We start from the raw sequence: 24,213 nt of genomic DNA on the forward strand, positions 1-24,213 counted from the left end.
CTGCTACTGAATATTATTGACATGATGATGATAATTATTGACATGATGATGCTTCCTAATATAAAGGAGTTGAACTCCAATTTCCAAGTAAGAAAGTGTTTCTCAACTTCAACTTTAAGACGAATGGACTTCAACTCCCAGAATTCCTCGGCCAGCACGCTGGCCGAGGAATTCTGGGAGTTGAAGTCCATCCGTCTTAAAGTTGAAGTTGAAAAACACTGAAAGAGTCCCTCCACTGGAATCAGTATCACTTCCTACTCGCCGCCCACCCTGAAACCGCGGACCAATCAGCGGCTTCTCAGCAAAAGCTAGCACAATCCCTCCCGTCGGACCCGCCCCAACACATTCCCCCGTGCAGGCCCGGTGGGTGGTGCATCCCCTCCTCAGCCCTGAATGATGTTCCTTCAGAACGTGCGGCTCATGGTTTCGCGCATGCTTAAATCGGGAACCAATCCACTTCCCCGTTATGTTTTGTTCGTTTCCTGTCTCTAACGTGGTTGGAGCGCATGCGCCTTGCGCTGTCCTCGAACTTGCCCTCTGCCTGCGCGAGCGGCTTGATGCTGGCGGTTGCGTGAAATTGGATTCGTGCTCCTCTCTGCCCCCATGCAGTAATATAGTGGCAATGGCGGGAGTCCTGAAGAAGGTGAGAGTCGAGAGGGCAGGGGGAAGGACTCGCAGATACATTAGCCAACGTTAGCCGTTCCCAGCCTTCCTGGCTAAAACTAGGGGACGTGCATCTTGTTGCACCAGGTGACCTGGAACAAAAGACAAGGAAGACAAAAGACAAGTTTCTCCGCAGAAACTTCCTAGCGCAGATATTTTTCCTTCCATCTCCAGGCATTGGAGTGCTGTCCTAGATTAGACTTTGCTGACTTTTTGGCATCCTAATTCCCAGCCAAGCATGGTCCTGCTGAGCAGCATGGAAGAGGTATCCTCTCTTAAGAGCCCCATAAGAGTGATGGTGACCAGGTTCGAGGTCCCCCTTAATTGTGGAAGTTCCATGGAGGACTTTGGGCCAGTTACTCCCTCAGCCCAACCTACCTCACAGGACTGTGGTTGTGGGAATGTATGCCACCTTGAAGGAAAAGTGGATGCCAATGTCATGTTAATAAACAGGTGCTCTGGCAGTCTCCTGTCAAACCAGGTTTTCTCCTCGTCTTTTAGCCAGCTCATAGCCTTTACTCCCAGGTAAGTAGGTACAGGTAGTTCTCGTTTAGCAACCACACTTGGTACCGACAACTCAGTCATTAAAGGAAGCAGTCCCTAAGTGGAACCACAACTGTGCTTATGATCTTACTTTAGCTTTCCTTTGCTTTACAGACCTGCGAAGGTCATAAATAGGAGGATTGTCATTAAGTTACTTTTTCATCACCATTGTAACTGCAAATGGTTGCTAAGCAAGGCAGCCACTAAACGAGGACTACCTGTACAGGAGCACAGCTGGCTCACAAAGGCCCATTTTTCAGTCAATCGCCTTGCCTTTAAAGAATGCAAAATATCCTACCTTATGTCTATTACTGGATCTTATTTTGATTGGCCACCCCTATAAATGGTGTAGTTTTCACAATTGTGCTGAGCCATGGTCTAATCGCATTTGCTGTGTAATTAATGCTATTTAAATCTGAAGTGAAATTTTCTTTGTGTGCACATGCAGATGCAAGCACATAGGGATTGTTTTTCACTCATCCAGATATATTTACAATCTGTTGTTCACAGCCTGTGTCATTTTTCTATTCTCTTGTCAATTGTCTTGTTGGTTCACAGACATGTCCTCCACCTCTCGCTCAGAGAAAGGGAAAGGTGCTGTCAGAAATGTGTGGGCCATAAAGACACCCAGTAGTTACATCACTTACCATCCATTATTTTAGGCACAGGGTAATCCTCCTTAGGATAGGGGACCCTGGCCCAGTTGGAATCTGGATCTTTATGCTGAGTGTCTCTCTCTAGTCACTTTCTGTAATTTTATTTATTTATTTATTTTCAAATTTATATATGCTGTCCATCTCGCTGTGCAAGTGACTCTAGGTGGCATTACAGATAAAAACTATAAAATCCTAGAAAAAATTTATAAGTTAAAAACTACAAAAGGTTAAAGTTAAGCTAAAAAGTTAAAACTACAATGCAAACTAAAATCACATTAATCACATTAATACCTCCAGATAACTATTTCTTATGCATATATAAGGTAGTTAATCCACATGGGTCTCTAAGCACCCTATGATTTTTTATTTTTTGGTCCAAATTGGTTTGCTAATATGTTGCCTTTGTTTCTAGCTGAATTTTTTTGGAAAGAGAAAAAGATAAGTTGCTTTTAGTTTATTAAAAAAGTGTGTTTAGTTTGTTTTGATATACAGTTGGTTAAATTAATCTGATGTGATCATTATTTAAAATCCATTTTGGAGTAATGCTGTTATTAGGATGAACCAGAAAGACACAGAATTGTACAGGAATTTTCACACTTTGGTTTAAATGGCTTTTTGGCTTAGTACTCTAAAATTAATTTCAGCTTTTCTCTATAACTGTACATTCTCAGGTTCAAACAACTGGCATAATTTTTGGATTTTTGTTGATATGTTTTGTTGTTCCTTTTTGTTGTTTGTGTTCTGTTGTCTTGTTTCTTGGCTTTTTAATGTATCTTTAACTTCATAAGTTCTAGAGAATTTGAAAGTACATAATATCCATAAATAACATGTTTTAGGAATGCTGATTCTATCCATGTGCAAATTTAATTGATCATTCAGATAAATGAATATCATTTCTTGATTTAGACTGCTGTTCAATTTAATATATTTTTCTTCATCTCTACAGACTACTGGGCTTGTGGGGTTAGCTGTGTGTGACAATCCTCATGAGGTAAGTATAAGATACTTTGTCATGTTTCAATAATGTGACAAAGCTGTATGTTGTTGGGGCTGCGCCTACACTGGAATTCCCTTCCCTGTAAAGATCAATTGATTTTATTGCTAGTGATCTTCTCTTATCCAGTCACACTGGAGGTTTGGGATGTCTTAGAATTGTAAGTTAAGTTAAACATAAATTGTACCTGAAGGGTGAGGGGTGATTTTTGTAGATTTAGTTGAATGGATGAAATGCAAAGAGGACTGCACAAGGGAAGATGTGGTATAATCATACTAGAATGTTCCTACCTGGCAACGGGTAAAAAAGGAAGACAAAATTGATTTGAAGAGAAAAGTTCTTACAGACAATCAAATATTGATTTCATGTAATTTCTTGTTTTGATTTGCAGTGCATTAATCTGCCAAATTTCATTAGGTTTTAAAATCTTTGCAGTGGTTTAGTATTTAGTATATTCGCTTTAGTGATGCCTGGCTTAAAATTCCTACTTACTCAGTGCCATATGATCTTTTCAGCACCTCAAGATACTCTACACAAAAATTCTTGGTGTTTTAGAGAGTATGCCTAAAGATGCAGCATACAGGAAATACACAGAGAAACTTACAAATGAACGGTTTGATATGGTGAAAACAGTAAGTATAAGTTTGAATTAGTTGACATTTTATGAGTCAAACAGCATATAATCCCTTTATCAAAGAGAATTTTTTGATATTGCTAAATAGGAATGTTTCTTAATTATGATTTATATTAACATCATTAACATCATTTCAGTTAACTAGGTTTCTTATTGATCAGGTAGGATTTAAGTTCTCAATTTCTGTAAGGAAACAAGTTTTTTTTTCCTCCAGATAACCACATGTGAATTGAGAAGAGGCCTGTTGCTAATCCCTTACCCCTTTTCAATCCTGTTTTTTCCCTTCTCCATCCTGTTTTTTCTCCCCTCCTCTTCTGATATTTCTGCTTGAAAAAAATCGAGGAGCATATATGCATATATTTGTATGCTTTTGTGGTAAGAGTGGATTATGTGTAAGATAATGCCTGATACTTGCAGGGGGAAAATAAAATAATTGCACCTTATTTAAGTTGGTGTATTTATCTCCCTTTGTTTTGTTTTGTTTTTCCTTTTAATATAGCTTCTAGTATTACATGGACATGTGGCACATGCCCACGTTTTTTGATGAGGGGGGAATTTCCAGGACTGATTTCAGCTGGAGCAGGCAAACTTAGGTCGACGTGGTGGGGAAATTTGATATTATGCAGAATTGTTATTTGGATTTCTATATGATTTTTTTCTTTTTTTTTTCTTTTGATGAGAAACATAAAGTCTTCTCCAAGTAAAGCTTGAATCCTGTGACTTGATGCATGTGCCTATGTAGTTTCACAGTACAGAAGTGGTTTTCAATTGCCTCCTTCAAGGATATTTTTGACTTCCCAGTGTAGCCTATAATCCTGATATTGACTGATAGTTTCCCCTCCAAATACGAGCCTAGCCCTACTTAGCTTTCGAGCTCAGACAGTGTGTGACTTTCTTAAATTCTTAAATTCAGGGTCAGCTTCATTTCAGTAAGTACAGTTTTTTGCAAAAGGATGTGCATTTGATGAATACTGTATCTCCCTTCATCATACACAGTCAATCCTATATATTAACTGTTTCGTTACAGTTAATGAATTTTATGCCAGCAAGTATAGGTTAGCAACATTGATTCTATACCTACCTTGCATTGTTTCAAATACATTTATTTGCATAACTTGGGTTGTCTAGAGATAGCTCTGTATTCCCACAAAAGTATATCAAATACCAGAACATGGAACTATGATAAAAATTATAACAACCTTAATTTTAAAAAAAATCAGACACCCTATCAGAACCATATAAAAACCCCATATTTCTGTTGAATGACTATATTATCAGATTTTTTTTCCTATTTAATACGTTAAATAGCAGTAACAGTGTTTTAATTTTTAAAAAACGATATATCCAAGAGGACAACCCTATTGCTAATTGAAAAGATGTACATACTGAATACGGCTGGCAAATGTAGCTTTCATTTTTCTTTTGTTTTTCTGAGAAGGCAGAACTACAGTGTTAGCCAATATTTGGAATATTTTTCATTCAGTATCAGACAGAACAGTGTTCTAACTCTCAACAACTTTAAGATGTATGGACTTCCACTCCCAGAATTTCCCAGCCAGTTGAAGTCCACACATCTTAAAGTTGCTGAGGTTGAGAAACACATAGATACAGGTAGTCCTCAACTTATGACCATTTGTTCAGTGACTGTTTGAAGTTACAACAGTGCTGAATGAATGGTGGTTACGACTGGTCTGGAGTTACGGCCATTCCAGCATCCCCATAGTCACATGATTGTAACCTAGGCACTTGGCAACCCGTTCGTACTTACGAACAGTTGCCAAACACCCCGCGATCATGTGATTGCCATTTGCAACCTTCTCTGCCGGCTTACCCAGAAAGTCAGTGGGGAAGCTGGAAGAGAGGCTTGCAAGTTGCTGGGGTAAGTCTCCCCCACCTGCACACCCTTCCCAGCTCCTCTGCACTCGTGCTGCACTGGCCATTCTCACATTCCCACGCACCCTCCCTGACCTGCACCCCCACACATCTGACTTGCACCCCTGCTCACTGCCACACACCCTCCTCAACCCGCACTGCACCATCATGCACCCTCCCTGACCTGCACCGCACACCCTCAACCCGCACGGTGCCTCTCACACACTGCCGCGCACCCTCTCACCCGCGTGGCACCTCTCACACATCCCAGTGCACCCACCCTGACTCACACCCCCACTCATCTGACCCACACCCCTGCGCACCCCCCTCAACCCACACGGCACCATCATGCACCCTACCTGAACCCACACAGCATCTCATACACTGCCACATACCTTCCCCCAACCTGCACGGCACCCCTCCCCACCCACGCAGCTCCTTTCGCACACTGTGTATCCTCCCCGACCTCAGCAGCACCTATCACGCACCCCCACGGACCCTTCCCACCCCATGCACCCCCCCTCCCTCCCTCCCCCACCTGGCATCAGCCACTTACCTGCCTGCTGGCCTGGGACTTGCAACTTCCTGCTGGCTTCTCCACTGACTTTGGTTGTAGGAAGCCAGCAGGAAATGTGGGATTCAGTTAACAACAGCAACTAGGACTGCAGGGATTGCCATCGCTAAGCGATGCAGTTGCACTTTACAACTGCTTCACTTAGCGATGGAAATTCTGGTTCCGATTGTCGTCGTAAGTCAAAGACTACCTGTAGAGGAATATACTACATCAGAGTTTCTCATTTATTTTTGCACTTACTTCCAGGAACCTGATGTACAAAGACTGGAAAAGAAACTGAACTCTGGACAGATAGAAGAAGTGATTGTGCAGGTATTTAGCAGTGTTTTATTATATCAGGTATAAGTGCTTTGGGAAGGTATCTACCCACTACCCATTTGTAAACATAGCAATGCAGCCTGGAAAGTTTTTTCCTGTGCAAACTGTTTAGTAAGAATCAGTGTCAGTCAAAATCTCTATTTTAAATAAGTAATGAGGAGGTTTGGTGTTTTAATTTCTCTTTTAAAGTGATTTGTGAAGATAACTCTTATCAACATGTATGTTAATTAGTTTTGGAGTGCAATCTTTCAGACAGTTTTAAAATAAATTTGTATTTTGTCAACAGGCTGAAAGTGAACTCTCCTTAGCCAGGAAAATGTTGAAATACCGTCCTTGGGAACCTTTAGTTGAAGAACCTCCAGAAAACCAGTGGAAATGGCCAGTGTAATTAGCATTGTTTTAACCTTTGGCGTAAACAGAATTATTTCATTAAATGTACGTTGGACATGAATGAAAATTGTCTTTAATGCTATTTATACAAACTTTATCTGTCTCAGTATAAAATGGAAGACCACTGTACACTTATCACACAGTAGAGAAAGGGGTTCATCATGTTTTTCAGTGTAATGTTACATTCTCTCAATATCTACATATATAGATATCCCTATAGGCATAACAGAACTTTCTTCTTCTCTAATGCATGGTGCTCATTTTCTTAATTAAAGGGTAGAACAAGTTTAGAAAGAGTACAAAGGATTCTGTTTTCCTGAACTCTTCTGCTATAGTATCTGTAAAAATATACACATTTCTCCATTCAGAGAAACAATCAAGGAGAAAACAATATCCTAATCAAGGAATTACCAAGGAGAAAACCACACTCCCACTAACGCTGGCAGGGCAGGCTACTGTATATAAACAGGGAGCAAGCCCCAGACCCACTAGCACTGATGTTGTTACCCAGTCAGGTAATGAAATGTCTGCAATCAAACAACCAAACTCAGAGAGCACCAAGTTCACACTGTTCAATCCTAAGCTATATATTCTCTTCTATGGGTACTTTGTATATTTCATCCATAGTACACTTACATGCAGACTTCATCACAAGTACCCCAGCCCACCGTATACACAAACATGAAAGAGGGAGATTAAAATCTCAACATTTTCACTGAGGGTAGCAATGACAGATTACTAGATCTGTTTTAATCTGCCTCTGAAAAGACCAGGAAACCCCATGGCTACTTTTATGCATACATATTGTGGGAGGGAGGGAAGTTTCTTGAGTATCTTTAAATGTGTGCCTATATGCCTGCTGAAATATTTAATGTGTCATATTTCTAAAGGGAGCATAACTTTTTATTTATTTTCTGTAAACTGGTACTACCCTCTATCTTTTCTTTTCCAGCTTGAATAGTTTGGGGAAATGATGTTTCAGAACCAACCCCATTACCTCAGATTATGGTTTCAACAATCTATAGCTCTCAAACTGTTAAACAGCCCCTGAGCCAACCATGATTGTAGATAAGAGCAAATAGTAAGAGGGCAATTACAGATTGAAGGGGTAGGAACAGATTATCTGGATCCCGATCAGTCAGGTTTCAGGCCTGGTTCTGGGACAGAAACAGCATTGGTTGCACTTTTGGATGGTCTCTGGTGAGAGCAGGATGGGGGTAGTGCATCCATCCTTGCTCTTCTGGACCTCTCGGTGGCTTTTGATACCATCAACAGTGCTACCCTTTTGGATCGGCTGCAGGAGTTGGGGCTGGGTGGCACAATGCTGTGCTGGTTCAGCCCCTTTCTCCAAGGCCGAACCCAATCGGTGTTGATAGGGAGTGAGAGGTTCAACCCACAGCCCCTACTCTGTGGGGTGCCTCAGGATTCGCTGCTTTCACTGCTCCTATTTAACATCTACATGAAACCATTGGGTGAGATCATCCAGCATCATGGGATGAGGTATCATCAGGATGCTGATGATACCCAATTATACATCTCCATCCTGGGTGACCTAAGTGATGCTGTGACTACCCTCTTGCAGTGCCTGGAGGCCGTGAGGGCCTGGATGGGGGATAACAGGCTTCAACTGAACCCTGCTAAGACGGAGTGGCTGTGGGTACGGGGAGCCTCAAGATCTAGGAGTTTATCATCTTTGGTTCTTGACGGGGTTGCACTACCTCAGACAGACCCGGTGCGTAATCTGGGGGTCCTCCTGGATTCACAACTCCTGTCCGAAGAGCAGGTGGCAGTCGTGGCTAGGAGGGCCTTGGAGCAACTTCGTGTTGTGAGGCAGTTACGCCCCTTCCTCGATCAGGAGGCCCTCCGCAGGGTCACTCATGCCCTGGTCACCTCCCCGTTGGATTACTGTAACACACTCTACATGGGGCTACCCTTGAAGAGTATCTGGAAGCTACAACTGGTGCAGAATGCGGCGGCGTAGACAGTTGTGAATGCCCCTAGGATGGCACATATAACACCGCTGTTACATGAGCTACATTGGTTGCCAGTTTGCTTCCGGGTCCAATTCAAGGTGTTGGTCATCACCTTTAAAGCCCTTCATGGCACAGGACCAGGTTATCTGAGGAGCCATCTTGCCCCTTTTATATCAGCCCATCCCACTCGGTCCAGCAGAAGGGGCATGTTGCAGACCCCACCAGTCAAGGAATTTTGACTGGTGGGACCTAGGAAGAGGGCCTTTTCTGCGGTGGCCCCCGCTCTGTGGAACAACCTACCTCCTGAGGTGCAGTGTGCCCCCACTCTTACAGCCTTCAGGAACAGCGTGAAATCCTGGCTATGCCAGAAGGCCTGGAAGCTAGATGGGGGCTCCCACCAGGAAGTGGCTCGTGGGGTAATTGACCTTGCCCCCCCCCCCGTCATCTTGAATGTTTTTTAGTAGTTATGTATATGGTTGTTTTATTGTCGCATTTTAATTAATTAATTTTAATTATTTATATGGTATTGGTTTTTTTAATGGATTGATTTTTGGTTGTAATTGTGAGCTGCCCAGAGTCACCCATTGGGAAAGATGGGCGGCAGAAAAATTTAATAAATAAATAAATAAATAAAATAAACCGCAAAATGGACAAAGAAACTAGTAATAATCATAATGTACTGATGTTTTGATGCAGTTAGAACTATTATAGTTTTTGCACACCTATAATCTTTAAAATCTATATGGTCACTAAGAGTCAACAACTTTATGGCACATAATAATCTTTATAAATAATTATTAATATATTCTGCAAACTACTATTATTGAAACAACCATAATTTGGGTTTGCATGATTAATTGCTAAATTAAGTCCACTCAACTGTGTGTGTTTTAAGTGCATATTTTAGAAAGCGAGCCACAAGAGGACCCTGGATATATGGTGAATATTCATTTCAGGATGTGGGTTGGTTAAAGGTGAGAATTCAATGCTGAGGAGCAATTAAAATCACTATAACCAAAAGCAAGTGTATTTGCCAGCTGTAAGTTTGCAACTGCATAGAATTTTACTATTAAATTGGACTGGCTTTCATTATTTGTTTTAGGGATAACTGACATGTTTGTTTCTACTGCTTCACTTGAAAAAAGTTTTTGTTGTGATTGTAGTTTGTGTCACTATATTAAACTTTTGGAGTGGTTCTTAGTGCATTTTCTGAAATTCCAATAAGCTGCAAAGAATATGACAACACATTATCAAAATGGTCCTGTGGTATTTGTACATTATTTTTTTAAACATCTATTGGCATATATAAAAGAGATGCACATTTAAACATATTGACATTTGTTTAATGTCAAGTTTAGCTAAATTCCTGGTGCTTACATAACTATATCCATTGAACGTCCTTGGAAATGATTTACCAGTTCCTCTCAAGATACTTTAACTTTCCCACTCTAGTGCAGGTATTAACTGGTGGCCTCCCGTCCATCCAAGTACTAACCCAGGTCTTATCCTGCTCTGCTTTTGAGTCCTATTGGCCAGGTGGTGCTACTAGCCGACATTTTAACACTACCTTGCTCAAATGCAGCCTCAACAAGGCACGCTTTAAATAGAAAATTAATTCCATTTGATGTCTGCTACGGCACAACCCTTCCGCCCTCGTCCAGGGAGTCCAGATTCGAGAGGGAACCTTCGCTGTCTTTATCAGGGGAAGGTGGCTTCACGTCAGCCTGGGGGAATGCACGTGACCTCATGGGCTTCAAAGCCATGTTTTTACCAAAGTCTTCAGAGAAGCTGCGTTCTCGCGAGAGTTCAGTCTCGTGGTTGCTATAGATACAGAGACTGTTTTGTCTCTAGAGTTAAGATAGGCTGCAGCTCGCTCCGGGGAACCTTGCGTTGAGGTAAAAACGGGCTTGACTTTATTTTTATTTTATTTGATCACAGGGACTTTGAGAGGGGAGTCGGCATTGAGACGGGGTGAGGGTTAAAAGAAATAGCGCCAAAATGATAGCCGTATGATTCCTTGAGCCCGGTACTGTAACTGGCAGCACGCTTTTCGAAGGGACATGGTCTAAAGCGCTCAACAATGGCGGTGGCGGCGACGCAAAGGCTTTTGGGATAGTAGTCAGCCGATGTGAAGGTACGGGCTTCCCCTTCCCTTCCCTCGAAAACGGTGTCATGGGTTAGTGTGGCATTCTGGGAATTGTAGTCTGAGTACCGGAGTGGTTCCGGGAGAGGCTAGAGAAACGATACTTTAATTCTTGCAACGACTTGCACGAATGTAATATTACTGCTGTGAGATCTCAACATTTTAACTGTATTGTATTATCGTACAGTTGGCTTTTTCCCTCTTTTTTACGATTTTTAGTGTATAATTTCCTGTTTTATTTTTCATTTCTTCTGTAGTCGGCCTGTTCTTTTTCTCTTTTCCTTATTAATATATAGGGCTGCGCTTAGTTTCTTGGTTTTTTTCTTTAATATATAGCTGTTTCAAGAAGAGTTGTAATTGGTTCACTGTTCTTATTCTTACTGAAATACATTGGTTTAAAACTTTAATAAAAATAAGGTTAAAAGAGAGAGAAGCGCGATGCTGTCCTTCCTCTCCCTTTTCTGCGTGAGAAAGTTGCCTTTATCTGGGTAGGACTACCAGAGCTGGGGGTGCAAAAATTTGGGCGACCAGAGAGATGGACTATTCTGTATGGCTTTTGTTCCTTTTTTCCTGTCCAAGGTGTTAAAATTTCCTGTCCAAAAAGATTTTGCCCACTGCACATTTAATTGATTGGTGTGATGTCCTTGTGATTACAATGTGAGTGAGTACATACATTTGCAGAGTTAACTTTCAACCGTTGATCGATATCCTTAACTCTAAACCATTTGGGGGAACAAAAGCACAACACATCTGAAATAAATGGACGTAATCAAGTAGCATGTGAAACTCACTGACAGACAAAAACCTTTTAATGGCTCTAAAAAGGAACAAGCGCCTTCTGTATCTGCCATCTGTTAGCAATCCAGTTCTGGTAGCTTTCATGAGCATGCGTGGGTGTATAAGAAACCCATAGTAGTCAGTAGCAAAAGGGTGTCCATTGGAGTCTGTCTTTAGTAGCTGCTCAAAACAGTCAGAACATCCAAAGATGCTGCTTTACTTAAGGTGAGAAGCATAGTTGGGGCAGCAAATCCTTTCAGTTATATGTGTTGCTGTTGCTGTTCCTTAAATGTTCACAAAGTCAAAGGATCATAATAAGCTTACCCTTGAGTCAAAGGAGCATGCAGAATACATTTTGAGAGTAATGGGACATGTCATCCATTTTCATGTGACAAGGTTGAAGAAATTGATTTGTGTACTGAACTGACACTATAGGAGAGACCCCCAGCAGGATCCTCACCATAAGAAATAGTTGAAGGAGTATGAGCTTCTAAAAAGCATCCTTGAAAGCAAAGAAGAATCTTTCTTGATTAATTTTGGTGCCACTTTTTGAAATGCACACAGAGTGGAACAAGGTAGAATCTTGGAAGTATAGCATCTTGTCTCCTACCACCTTAAAAAAGGATAAAAATAAAACCTCTTCTATTTGTTTTTGGTCTACATCCCCCAAAGTGATGTAGCAGGGTGGAACCAGATTCATCCTATAAACATTCATTTATGCAGGAAGGGCAAGGTGCTCAGAAACAGTGGCTTGAAACAGTCTTGTGGAGTTGTCCACTGTTAAAAGTGGGATTGAGGATGAAATCCAAACGTTTGTTCTTTGCTGTGTAATAGAATGCTGCGAAAAATGTTATTGTAACACTATATATTGAGGAAGAGGGGAAATCTGAAGGAGAGAATTATATATTGACCTTGCAGCATAATCCTACAGTTTTGTGTTTTTTGGAAATGTTTTTGGAAAGCAGGTTCCAAACTTGAATGCAGCTATAGTTAACAGATGATCCACAGATTACTTGTGCAAAAGTTTCTCAAGTGTTTTAGTTTTCAGAAATGCCAGTATGGAATTAGTTTCTTACTTCTCCTTAATGATGCATCCATGGTCAACTTTGCAGCTCCCATTCTGAATTGCATTTCTCCACAAAAACTGTCTAAATTCAGGATTGGTAAACTGTTTAAAGCTTTATTGATGTTATTTCCATCATTATCACTTTCCTTAACTATCTGTTTTCTCTTGAAGCTTGTTTAGGATTTTCAGACAAATATATCATACACATTTTCAAGTTATAGCAAAGTTTATAAGATTTAGCCCTGGTTTTAAAAGAAAAAAGGCACCTGCCCTTTGGAACATCTTCCCCCTCCAATTGGCCCTGACTTTATTGGCCTTTTGGAAGGCCCTAAAGACATGGCTTTGCCATTTGGCCTGGGGATCCAGTGGAGATATGGATCCTGTGAAATGATTGTGTTGTTTGTCAGATATGGATTGTACTCTCCTGCAGACAGTGTTTTATGGTTTTCATTGTTTTTCATTGTTTTATTGGTTTTTAATAGTTTTCTTGTTTTGCTTATTTATTTGTGTTTATTTCTTATTTCTTGTTATTTTTAACTGTGTGAGCTGCCCAGAATCATGTATGTATAAATTGAACAAACAAAAGAATAAATAAAACAAGGCATAGCTTTTAGTAGAGGTTATCAGGGTTTGTGGGAGAATGTATTACTTCAACCAATTTAAGACAGTTCTACATGACCCTAGAATTAAAAGGGGATATTACTGGAAAACTTGAATTAATAAAAATATTTTGGTACCATAGTGTCTACTTTTAGCGTTTTGCAAAATTTGGTTAGGGTTTGATTATTTTGTTATGATTAGAAATCTGTAGTGCCCTATTATCTCCTAAGAAATAAGATGAGTCAAATGTTGGTAAAGTGGCATTATGTTCATGCGCAGATACTTTTCTAACATATCTGCATCATACCATAATGCTTTCAGAGGTTTTTAAAAATATTTCCCCTTTAATTATTCACCCCTAATTAAAAATTAAGTGACAGAAAGGACAGTGCAGTTACTGTCATTCCATTCTATTCAAAAGCTCTGCTACTGCCTTTCTAAATGAACTAATGTTGATATAAAGATGGTTAATTCTGAGACTGCTGTTTAGTCTTTATAATACATATTTTTTACTTTTTGTTTCTAACATAGAGAACAAAAAATAATGTTGGAACAAAATAATAATGCAACTAAGAAATGGGCAAAGAAGAAAACCTTGCACAGGGATAAAATTAGAAATCAATATTTTCAAACCTGATGCTGTCCAGAGGAGTTGAGCTATTGGGAATGTTAGCTGGGTATCATTATATTTGCAGGCCATGATCTTTGGAAGGCAACAAGTTGCAAGCTTTATAAGTTTTATTTCAAGTGGTTAAAATGTGACTTAAATTGCTTACATATGCTGAATTATAAATGTACAAGTCAGTTATTAAAATGCCAAAGTTCAATGGATTTGGTCTAAAGGATTGGGGTTTTGTTTTGTTTTGTACTACCGGTTTTGTAGTCTGTCTAAGAATACAAGGGCAGTCAGTCAACTGAGACTGCATACTAACAATATGTTTAAATTTCAAATCTCATTTCCTGTACATTTTGCTTTTTGTGTTACTTGACAGTTAAAAATGTATACTCCTTTCAGGTAAATGGCTGATTCAGAGCAAGAGGCAAATGATCTGTCTGAAACAGATAATGAAAATCAAGCTATAGAGGACACTTCTATAGTAAAGCAAACAGAAGATATTACAGATATTGAAGATTCTACCAAGAACCAGACAGATACAGCATACCTGAATGAAACAGGTCTACCTTCAGAGCAGGAATACAACCCAGAATCAACGCAAGAACTGGGTACTGCTGAGGAACCAATACAAGAGAAGGATGCTGCTGTAGAACAAGTACAAAGGCTAGATGCATTTGAGAACCTGAACATTAGTCAGGAACCAGCACAGGATGTAGATGTTGCTGAGGAGCAGTTGCAGAGGATAAATGCTGCAGAAGATCAAACCACAGCCAAGGAACTAGCCAGAGAGGGAGAGCTGGTTGGGGGTCCGGCTGCGGCTGAAGGATTGACATTGGGGTTGGACAGAATAGGAAAAGGATTTCATACAAAACTCCCAGATTTTCAGAAAGGTGTTTCACATTTCCAAGATTTTGGCCAGGAAATTAAACCAACCAGAGATGAGTCGGGTGCTTCAACATTTGAAAGTAAAGGTGCCATTGAAGATGTTTCTGAACGGCATCCTGGTTTAGCAGCTGTTGTTCCAGAAGGCTTGAAAGATTTGGCGGATCCATTTTCAGAAAGTATAAAAAATGCTACTGTAACAGGTATACATTATATCAGTTATGGCAGTCAGTCTTCCCCAACACATCTCATATTTCTGGCTGGAAGTTCAGGGAATTACAGGCCCAACAAACTGGAGAATACTTTGTTGGGAAAAGTGTTCATAAATAATTACTTCTTCCTTTATATACTACAGAAATAATATTTTCCCACTTCTCACTTTTTCATAATGTCTGATTAATTATTTCTATTTTAACAAAAATTTCTAAAACGATGGACTGTTATGTCATGTTAGCGAAATTCAATATCAAATACATTGATACCATTTATTCCAAAAAGTTCACTCTTCTTTCATTATCACTTTGTCCAAATATTAGCTTTTGAGATACTTGAAGTTGAGAGTGAATCACTGGGCCCATATCATCTAGTAATTCTAATGGCAGATGGGATTTAATTCCATATCTTCCTGCTTCTGTTCTGATATGTAACTAATCACTGAATATCCTTGTTTTCAACTTTAATCATTAATATAAATAATTTAGAAATACAGAAGCTCCTATTTAGCTATTGCAGTTGTTAACAGAAGAAGGCTAATTTCCATTTAGCTGGCAAAGAAGGTGGATAGGTGATTTATTTTGTTTTATTTGCTTCTATTGGTGCTATGCAGCTTCAGACATTACCACTCTAAGGGATTCTGATATTGCTGAACAAATTCTCGAGTTCTCTCCAAGAGATATATTACAGCTTAAGAAATGCTTCTTTGCCTGGGTATTTATAGAGTAGCAACTCCTCCAAGAGAAAGTTGCCTTCAATTTGCTCAAGGATACTTGAGGGATTGTCTGTTTCAGATGGTTTCTGTCCATCCTATTTGATCCAGCAGAATAGATGTGTTCCAGGCCCCTTCTGTGAAACAATGTCATCTTAACACTGTCATCTTATGGAACCTAGGAAGAAATGTACATTCTCTATTATGGCCCCTGCCATATTGAACAGCCTCCCCCTGAAGTTAGGACTGCCCTGATTCTGTTGGCCTTTCAGAAGGCTTTGAAAACGTGGCTCTTTCCTCAGACCTTAGGGCAGGATGTTGATGGAGCTTGTCCTGTGTTTGGTCTGCTTCATTAAGGAATTTTTACTTTGCGTCTACACTATTTTTGTCATTTTTCTATTGTTTTTATGTTTGGTTTTATGTTTGCCATCCAGAGCTAATTGCGAGGTGGGCGGCCATATAACTGCATAATAAATAAATATTACTTAATTTTTTGCCTTAACAAAAAAGATTGATTTTAATTGCTTTGAAAAGACAAAAAAAGTGCACAAGCAAAATTTAATTCTTCTTAATTGACTAGAGACTAAGAATGAAATTAATGAAGAACTATAATAATGGATTGATGTATTTGTTTTTCAGTTAAATTCATGCTACATCCCGATATCCAGATTTTCACGAAGTCTTTTAACATTAACCGAAATGTGGAAGAAATCAAACAGTACTTTGCAAAGCGATTAAAAATACCACTGAATGTTTTACAATTTATGTTGCTAGGTTTGTATCAATATTTATTTTATTTATTTATTTATTACATTTCTCCCCCGCCCATCTCTCCCCAATGGGGGAACTCTGGGTGACTCACACAGAACATTAAAAACATAAATATATATAAATACATAAAACATCAATTCAAAAACTTTTCTAAAAAAGGGAAAGAAAATGAAAAATCTGGGGCTGAAGATAGGAGGCCTCTATGGGGCTAGCCATCCCCATGCTTGAGGTATTCCCTCCCCACCCCAGGCCAAGTGGCAGAACCAGGTCTTCAAAGCCCTATGGAAGGCCAGGAGTGAGAGGGCCAATCGCACCTCCGGGGGCAGAATGTTCCAAAGAGCGGGGGCTACTGCAGAGAAGGCCCGCCTTCTGGACCCTGCTAATCGAAGTTCTTTTACTGAGCGGGTCCGAAGCATGCCCTCTCTGTGTGATCGGGTGGGACGGGTTGAAGTCATAGGGGAGAGGTGGTCCCTTAGGTGACCTGGTCCCATGCCATGTAGGGCTTTAAAGATGATAACCAACACCTTGAATTGGACCCAGAAACAAACTGGTACCCAATGCAGCTCGCGGAGCAGTGGCATTACATGGGCCCACCTTGGGGCTCCAAAAATAGCCCGCGCGGCTGCATGAGTGACTGTTTGAAGGCATCCTGATCCAGGAAAGGGCGTAACTGATGCACAACCCGAAGTTGTGCAAAGGCCCTCCTTGCCACGGCTGCCACCTGCTCTTCAAGCAGGAGCCGTGAGTCTAGGAGGACCTCCAGATTACACACTGGGTCTGTCTGGGGCAGTGCCACCCCATCTAGCCCCAAAGATGACAAAGTCCCGGATACCGAGGAACCATTAACCCACAGCCAGTCCGTCTTACCAGGGTTCAGCCAAAGCCTGTTGTTCCCCATCCAGACCCTTACAGCCTCCAGGCACCGCGAAACGGCATCACTTCACCTGGGATGGAGATGTATAACTGTGTATCATCAGCATACTGATGATACCTCATCCCATGATGACGGATGATCTTACCCAGCGGTTTCATGTAGATAAGAGGTTTTCTGTGTTTTTTCATATATATAAATATAGACAGGACCCCAAATAAGGCAGTAGCATTTATTTATTTCTTAAGTAACAACAGAAGTCCATTGTACCTGAAGGAAGAATATCCTTAAGTAAGTTTACAGAAATTCAAGCACTGATTGGGCATAGTCTAAACTCCAAAGGTGACTGAATATAGTATACTGAAAAACTCCCAAATTGCTATACACCCTCTCCTCATTTAGCAATCACAACCTGTTCCTTAAATCAGAAGCGAAAGGGTCGCTAAGCGAACACATGACTGAGGGAGAGAAGAGAGATTGCGAAGATCATTGGCTGTTGCCTCTCATTTAGATAAAGTTCTCTCGTAGAGTGTCCTGACCCATTTGTTTCCTTTTTTGCCCTTTCCCTGGGTGGAGAAATTGCTTAAACAACATATCTTTTCCTGAGCTGCTTTTCTCCACAGTGCTTCCCTAAGTGCTAATGGCAAGTTAACAAGCTCAGCTCTGTGACTTTAATTAGTTGATTAGAGCCCTCTGGCCAGCTGGTGCTGCTGTCTGAAACTGACCAGACCTTAATTAGTTTCACACTGAAGGCTTTTGTTGTCAGGTGCAAAAAATGTGGTCCTAAATGTGTGCATTGGTTGGAAAATGATTTTTAAAATTACTGTCATATTTGCAAATGGTCGCTAAATGAGGTAGCCGCTAAACAAGGAGTGGCTTTGGCTTTCAAGTACTATTCTCATATTGAGATCTGCCACCACCATGTAATTATCCTGTCATTCAGTGCCCATTCCAATCACAGAGGCAAAATTGTTTGAGAACCCCCCAGGCTATTGTATACCAGGTATTTGTGGAGGAGGTGGAAAAGGAAATCTTTGTAATTTTAAAGAAATTATTAAATTGCAGTATTATATAGAATGGCATTCCCTTAGTCTTTTCTTGAGACTTGTTACATTCCTCAAATGATGAAAGAAACGAAGATAGGTGATCTCTTAATTCATTGTGAAACCTAATAATCATTTTTCTTTTTCTTTTTAGGGAGAATAATTGAAAATTATGAAACCCTCTGGAGTCTTGGTGTGCAGCCTAATGGGACAATACAATTTGATATGTTATCACTGGATGAAGAAAACTTTCCAATCAAAGCATACAAACTCCTGCAAGAATTCTATATGCCTGATATTATAACTGTTCGAGTTCAAACAGGTAAAGAACAATCTTCAAGTATATAGTCTGGTTAAATGTTGCCTAATGTTGGGTATAATTTAACAACACTGTTTTATTTGAACAGAGCCAGACACATTTCAGGATGTATCTATAGAAATTAAAAGGCCAACATTTGAGAAACCATTCTTGGGTGGATTTAGACATAAGGAAACAGGCATAGAATACCATAACGCAGGATCACAGACAGATCCCAAAAAAAACCCAGAAAAAGAATATGAAGAGTTCTGTAGGTCAACACAGGTATGTTCACAAAAGAATGAGACCCTGAGATATATGCAAGAAAAACTGATTTGGAAGTTAAATGTGTTCAGTATGTTAGAAGCTGATAATTAAATAACTCCATTCCACAATTCTATATATTTTTTAATTTAATGCATTCATAAATTAGCTTTTGATTCAGTTTAACTAATTTACATACAGAATGCTCAACCTTCTTAAAATTAAAACTTTTGTTTAATTCTAGACAGTGGTAGAAAGAAAAAAATTACAACAGACCAGAAATACAACTTCTACACAAATGACGAAGATTGGTGTTTATGTGTCAAATATCACTGATAAGCTTATAGAACCAAAACAGTATGTGACAGCTGAAGAATATCATGCACGACGACTTAGGGCAGTAAGTATATAGTCAACTGAATGATTCTTATTGAACAAAAAGATTGCAATTTTGCACACTTCCCTGTGATTAAAGCCCTTAATCTAAATTGAGCTTACATATATATATATATATATATATATATATATATATACATACATACATACATACATACACCCAATATATTAATAACATATATACATACATACACCCAATATATTAATCACATTTATATATATATATATATATATACATACACCCAATATATTAATCACATTTATATATATATATATATATACATACATACATACATACACCCAATATATTAATCACATTTATATATATATATATATATATACATACACCCAATATATTATTCACATTTATATATATATATATTTATATACATACATACATACATACACCCAATATATTAATCACATTTATATATATATATATATATATATATATACACATGCACATACATACATACATACATACACCCAATATATTAATCACATTTATATATCACTGACTCCACAAGGACTCCATTTTACATCTTTTGAAACACTATTGCAAGTTAGCTTAGCTCCAAATAAGCCCACAGTTGTTGGAAGCTAAATCTAATCAGTTAAGCAAGTTATTTGGGTCGGTTAAAGAAACAGCATGCCTCCTACCCTCCCCCAGTTTGGTGTATCATATCTTCTTCTGAGTATTCGTGTGTATGTGTGCGTGTTTGAGATTGCAGTGTGTTTCAGACATGTAAAATTTGAATCTTACATTTCAAAGCAAATTCCAAATTCTTTTTAATACTTTCTTCTAAATATTTAGAATATTTAGAAGAAATATTTTCTTCTAAATATTCTAACAAATGAGAAGGTAGAAAGCTACATTTGAAAATATTTATATTATATATAGTACTAAAGTTATGGTCAACTTTGTTTATTCTTTTATTTGTCAAAGAACTTGGAAAGTCCATTTAAAACAGTTCATAGTGTTGCTTGTTTATTTGTTTGTTTTTGCCAGCAGAGCATCTCAGCCTTTCACTGATTCTTAGACTGTGGTCTATGAATCACTGGTGCTTTAGGATTTATTTTCAAGTGCTCTGTGAGATGAAAGCAATCAGGAAATGTCCAAAAACTTTTCTAGAAAAAGTGATGATAGATTTAAATTGATTTCACATTTTCTTGCCATCTGAAATATTTAATATTTGCATTTCCTTTGTGTTCATCAGTTAGGATGCTGCCATTCAGGATCTCTTACCTTGCAGGTATCATACTTTGGCACCTGAGGCATTCACAAATATAACAATGAAAATATACTACTTAGCAAATGTTGCTTTTCTCTCACCTTGCAATGGGGGACTGAGAACAAAATATAACTTAATTAGAATACATAAGCAAGCTATTTCAATATATAAGCATTCTCAATGCCCCCCTCTTTATACCTGCAGTCCTTCACAAATTAAGCATCACTGAACATAGTAGTGGTTGTACTAAAGATCAGATTGTAACATACTTTTTCACAGAGTTTATAATTTATTTTAATAAATGACAGGCTTTTCTTCCCTCCCATTTCACAAATCTAGTGACTATCATATTCTGACTCAGGATGACACCCAAATCAAGGCAAGTTGGAATAGATTTTAACATATTGAAGGTGGGACTGGATCCATTCCTTCCTGTTTTGATTCAAAATTTCAGGTTTTGGCCCCAAGTTGATAATTGGGTAATACCACAGCAGCTGTGCCAGAAAAGGAGGGGAAAATGCTTTTTTAGCTCTTACACCCATTCTCAAATCAGAGTGAGCCTTGCAGATTGTAAAGGAATGTAGTCTGAAAACTCAAGCCCTAATTTTTATGTTATTTAGAAAGCATTATCCCTCATAATAATCCAACTTTATTGTAAATTTGTTTTTCTTTCATTGAAAGCAAGAAAATTACAACACTTTAAGGAACAGTATGTTAAGGATGACATTACAGACAATATTACATAATTTGGCAACAAAACTTTGCAAGAAGAAAACCAAGCTCATTGACCACCAAGATCCCAACAATTTGAAATGTCCTAAACAGATTTCTATGAACTTTGGCATTCTCCATTCCCTATTAGAGCTCTAACTTTTATGCAAATTCTGCCCCTTTATCTTAAAAATGAACAAAATTTTAAGTACAGTTAAACACGTGTTTTTCCAGTGTTAGATAATGGGAGGGCAGTTTTGGTTTTCTTGAATCATAGTTACTTACTCATTCTTGTTCCAAAGAATGAGTTGAAGATTTTCTAAAGTAAAGAAGCGTATTAGATGGCCGCCAGCATTTTGCATGGTGGCCATTCAGATATTGCTGGTGGTTAAGTCCTTTTCTAGTGATTACTTAAAATTTGCTAGTGTGTTATGAACTATTGATTGACAGAACTTAGCAGAAACACTGAAATATTATAGAACCTTACACTTTCTACATACTAAATATTGCCCTTTGTTCCCTCTCCCTATGTATAGATAATTGTAATACAAACCTATTATCGGCGATGGCTAGCTATTCAATTTGTAAACAAACTAAAAGAACAATTAAGGTTGAGAATGGAATGGGAAAGGGAAGAAGAACTAAGAAAACAGAGAGAGAAGGAAATAAAATTGCTAAGGGAGTATAATCGAAGACTGTATCCTAAAACAAAGGATGATTTTGAATTACTTTATCATGCTTTAGAATGTAAGTATCCAGTTCCTTCATTACCAATAAGTAAACATAAGCTGTCCCATTTTTTCCAGTAATTTATAGTTGATTAGATGCAGTACTATAGCCAATGTTGAGAAATCCCAGTTAAACTGGGATATCTCATCCAGATCAGCAAAATTTCAGACCTTTTCAGAATTGTAGCCATTATTCGAATGTTACTGAATAAGTCTCTCTTCTTTATTTGTAGGAAGTGTCTGTTGTTGCTAACATACTTTTTGTTTTAAAAGACATATCATTAATTAAGTGGCTTAAATCAAGAAAAAGAAGAAGGGATAATTGCTATTAGCTGTAATCCTAGAATTATTTCTTATTAGGATTACCAGATCTGATCTGCAAAAATCCAAACAACCATGACTTGACACTAAAAACAAAGAGTAAACTCTAAATCTTTGTTGTCACCTATTGGTCTTCCAGATTTTTGGAGCCCAGATCTGTTTGCCCTTTCTATAGAAGATGTATTCCAGTTTCTGTAAATTCCTATTTTCAGCTATTATATTCAGAGATGCTCTAGGTGCTATGCAAAGTAGGGTGGCAGATATAAGAGAGAGAGTTTTGAATGAAAACATTTATAATTGAAGGAGAACAATATTTTTAGTGCTTCCAATATAAACCAGTACAATATAAAATTAACTTTAGCAGGAACCTCTATTTGACGTGTTGGGTTATTATATAAAGAAAAATAGGTAAACTTAAAAAAAAAACGAACAGTAGTTTCTCTGTTTCCTTAAGGAATATGATACTTCTAAGTTAGATTACCATTGGCTTAAATGATTACAACATTTTTGGTGCTATTGACTCTTCTATACTGAGGTCTTGCTTCCTTTTTATTGCATATTATATTGAAGCATGGTTTACCTGTACTCTTTCAAAGGACCCCTCTCATAGGGAATTAAAAGTGCATTTGATTTTTTTTTATGTATTCATCATCTGTCATGACTTTGCTAGTTTTTCAGAGGGAAATTTAAAAATAATATAAGAAAAAAATACCTCTATGCATTGCCTGGAATTAAAAGAATAACCCCTTGAAGTGATAATTTAATCACCAGTTATCTACCTTTGATCTTCTCAAATTAGAAAACTGTTGATCTGGTTATGAACAAGAGTTGCTCTGTTTTTGGGTGATATCCAAAAGTGTATTGAAGTAGCCTTATGAGATTCTGGTCTGAAAAAAGTGTCATTGTGAATTCCTGTCAGTCTTTCTTAGCACTATTTGTAAATGTCAGACTGGATATCAGTAAACAATAGGCTGCTGTGAGTGAGTGAGTGAGTGAGTGAGTGAGTGAGTGAGTGAGTGAGTGAGTACCATAAAGTCAGTGATGGCTTCTAGTGTCCATATAGATAGACCCTCTCCAGGGTGATCTGTCCCCAGCCTGATCCTTTAGGTCTTCCAACAGTGCACCATTGCTGCTCTAATTGAGTCCATTCACCTTGCTACTGATTGTCATCTTTTTCTCTTTCCTTCCATCTTTCTCAGCATTATGGACAATAATTGACAGTAAGTGTCAATACTCTTTCTATCCTGTTTGTTCAGAGTACCAATTTTTACTTCTGTAGAGTTTCAATGGTCTGCTTACCAGAAATCAATGCAACACTTATTTGCTGCCCAGGCGAGATGTGGGAACATTAATCCAATTGCTACATGTAAACTGTTGAGTACATAGTAGTAGCTGGTGAGAGTCCTTTGAAACAGTACGTAAGTCTTGAAATAAACTGTCTTTGAATTGTGCTGTTTCAGATTGCCCCCAACATTTTTGTTGGCTACTGTTTTTGTTCGTTGTTGACTGGTTGCTTCCTCTATAAGTGACTTAATTGTTTTATCTTCAAATGAGGATTTAATTAAAGGAAGCCCTTGTTAACCTAATATAACTTCAATATTTTGAAGTTTTTATAGTGCCATCAAGCTAAATAGCTGGGACAGTGATCTATGAGTGCATAATTCCCCAGAGGTTTGTGAAAGGATGCCTACTGAACATTTTGGTAGTTTTTTTACATGAGTTATAAAGTGCAGATAACAGTCCACAGGGAAGGGGCAGTCATTAGATAAAAAACAGGAGAGACGTTAAATTATATAAAATGAAAATGCCATGGCTGAAGGTTGGAAATTCATGACTGGGGCATGCTAGATTGAAGAAGGTTAGCTTAGAGGTGGAAGTAGCTGTGATTTGTTGTTAGGATTTAACAACTCATTTAGCTTTTTGGCTAGAGTAGCTCACTGAAATACAAATAT

The 24,213-nt window shown here is 38.6% G+C and overlaps 2 protein-coding genes across 3 annotated transcripts in view; both read left to right on the top strand.

Annotated features, from left to right (window-relative positions):
• Nucleotides 1-485: 485 nt before the first annotated feature.
• On the top strand, nt 486-6,711 carry NDUFA5 (NADH:ubiquinone oxidoreductase subunit A5). The gene is made up of 5 exons (XM_007420354.4): nt 486-643; nt 2,809-2,853; nt 3,372-3,488; nt 6,183-6,248; nt 6,541-6,711. The coding sequence occupies exons 1-5, from the start codon at nt 623-625 to the stop codon at nt 6,640-6,642; spliced, it is 351 nt and encodes a 116-aa protein (XP_007420416.1). The 5' UTR covers nt 486-622; the 3' UTR covers nt 6,643-6,711.
• Nucleotides 6,712-6,864: 153 nt separating this feature from the next.
• Nucleotides 6,865-24,213, top strand: part of IQUB (IQ motif and ubiquitin domain containing) — a 40,847-nt gene continuing 23,498 nt past the window's right edge. The window contains exons 1-7 of one of the 2 annotated variants that reach the window (XM_088141671.1): nt 6,865-10,892; nt 14,219-14,904; nt 16,266-16,400; nt 18,466-18,633; nt 18,719-18,894; nt 19,118-19,273; nt 21,749-21,959. In XM_088141671.1, the coding sequence (XP_087997797.1) occupies nt 14,223-14,904; nt 16,266-16,400; nt 18,466-18,633; nt 18,719-18,894; nt 19,118-19,273; nt 21,749-21,959 (1,528 nt within the window). In that variant the 5' untranslated portion in view covers nt 6,865-10,892; nt 14,219-14,222. Of the gene's footprint in view, nt 10,893-14,201; nt 14,905-16,265; nt 16,401-18,465; nt 18,634-18,718; nt 18,895-19,117; nt 19,274-21,748; nt 21,960-24,213 lie in introns of those variants that run through there. The other variant, XM_007420353.4, reaches the window with a different exon arrangement.

The sequence above is a fragment of the Python bivittatus genome, unplaced genomic scaffold (genome assembly GCF_059951505.1).
Source record: "Python bivittatus isolate LINGU-HERP-01145 unplaced genomic scaffold, Pbiv_v1 ctg000330_np1212, whole genome shotgun sequence".
In the NCBI taxonomy this organism is placed as follows: Eukaryota; Metazoa; Chordata; class Lepidosauria; order Squamata; family Pythonidae; genus Python; species Python bivittatus.

Bases quoted from the DNA above. Each gene is read 5' to 3' on its own strand.
- NDUFA5 (XM_007420354.4), top strand. From the start codon at position 623: ATGGCGGGAGTCCTGAAGAAG. The intron at 2,854-3,371 runs GTAAGTATAAGA...TGATCTTTTCAG, and splicing joins TGTGTGACAATCCTCATGAG to CACCTCAAGATACTCTACAC. The intron at 6,249-6,540 runs GTATTTAGCAGT...TTTTGTCAACAG, and splicing joins TAGAAGAAGTGATTGTGCAG to GCTGAAAGTGAACTCTCCTT.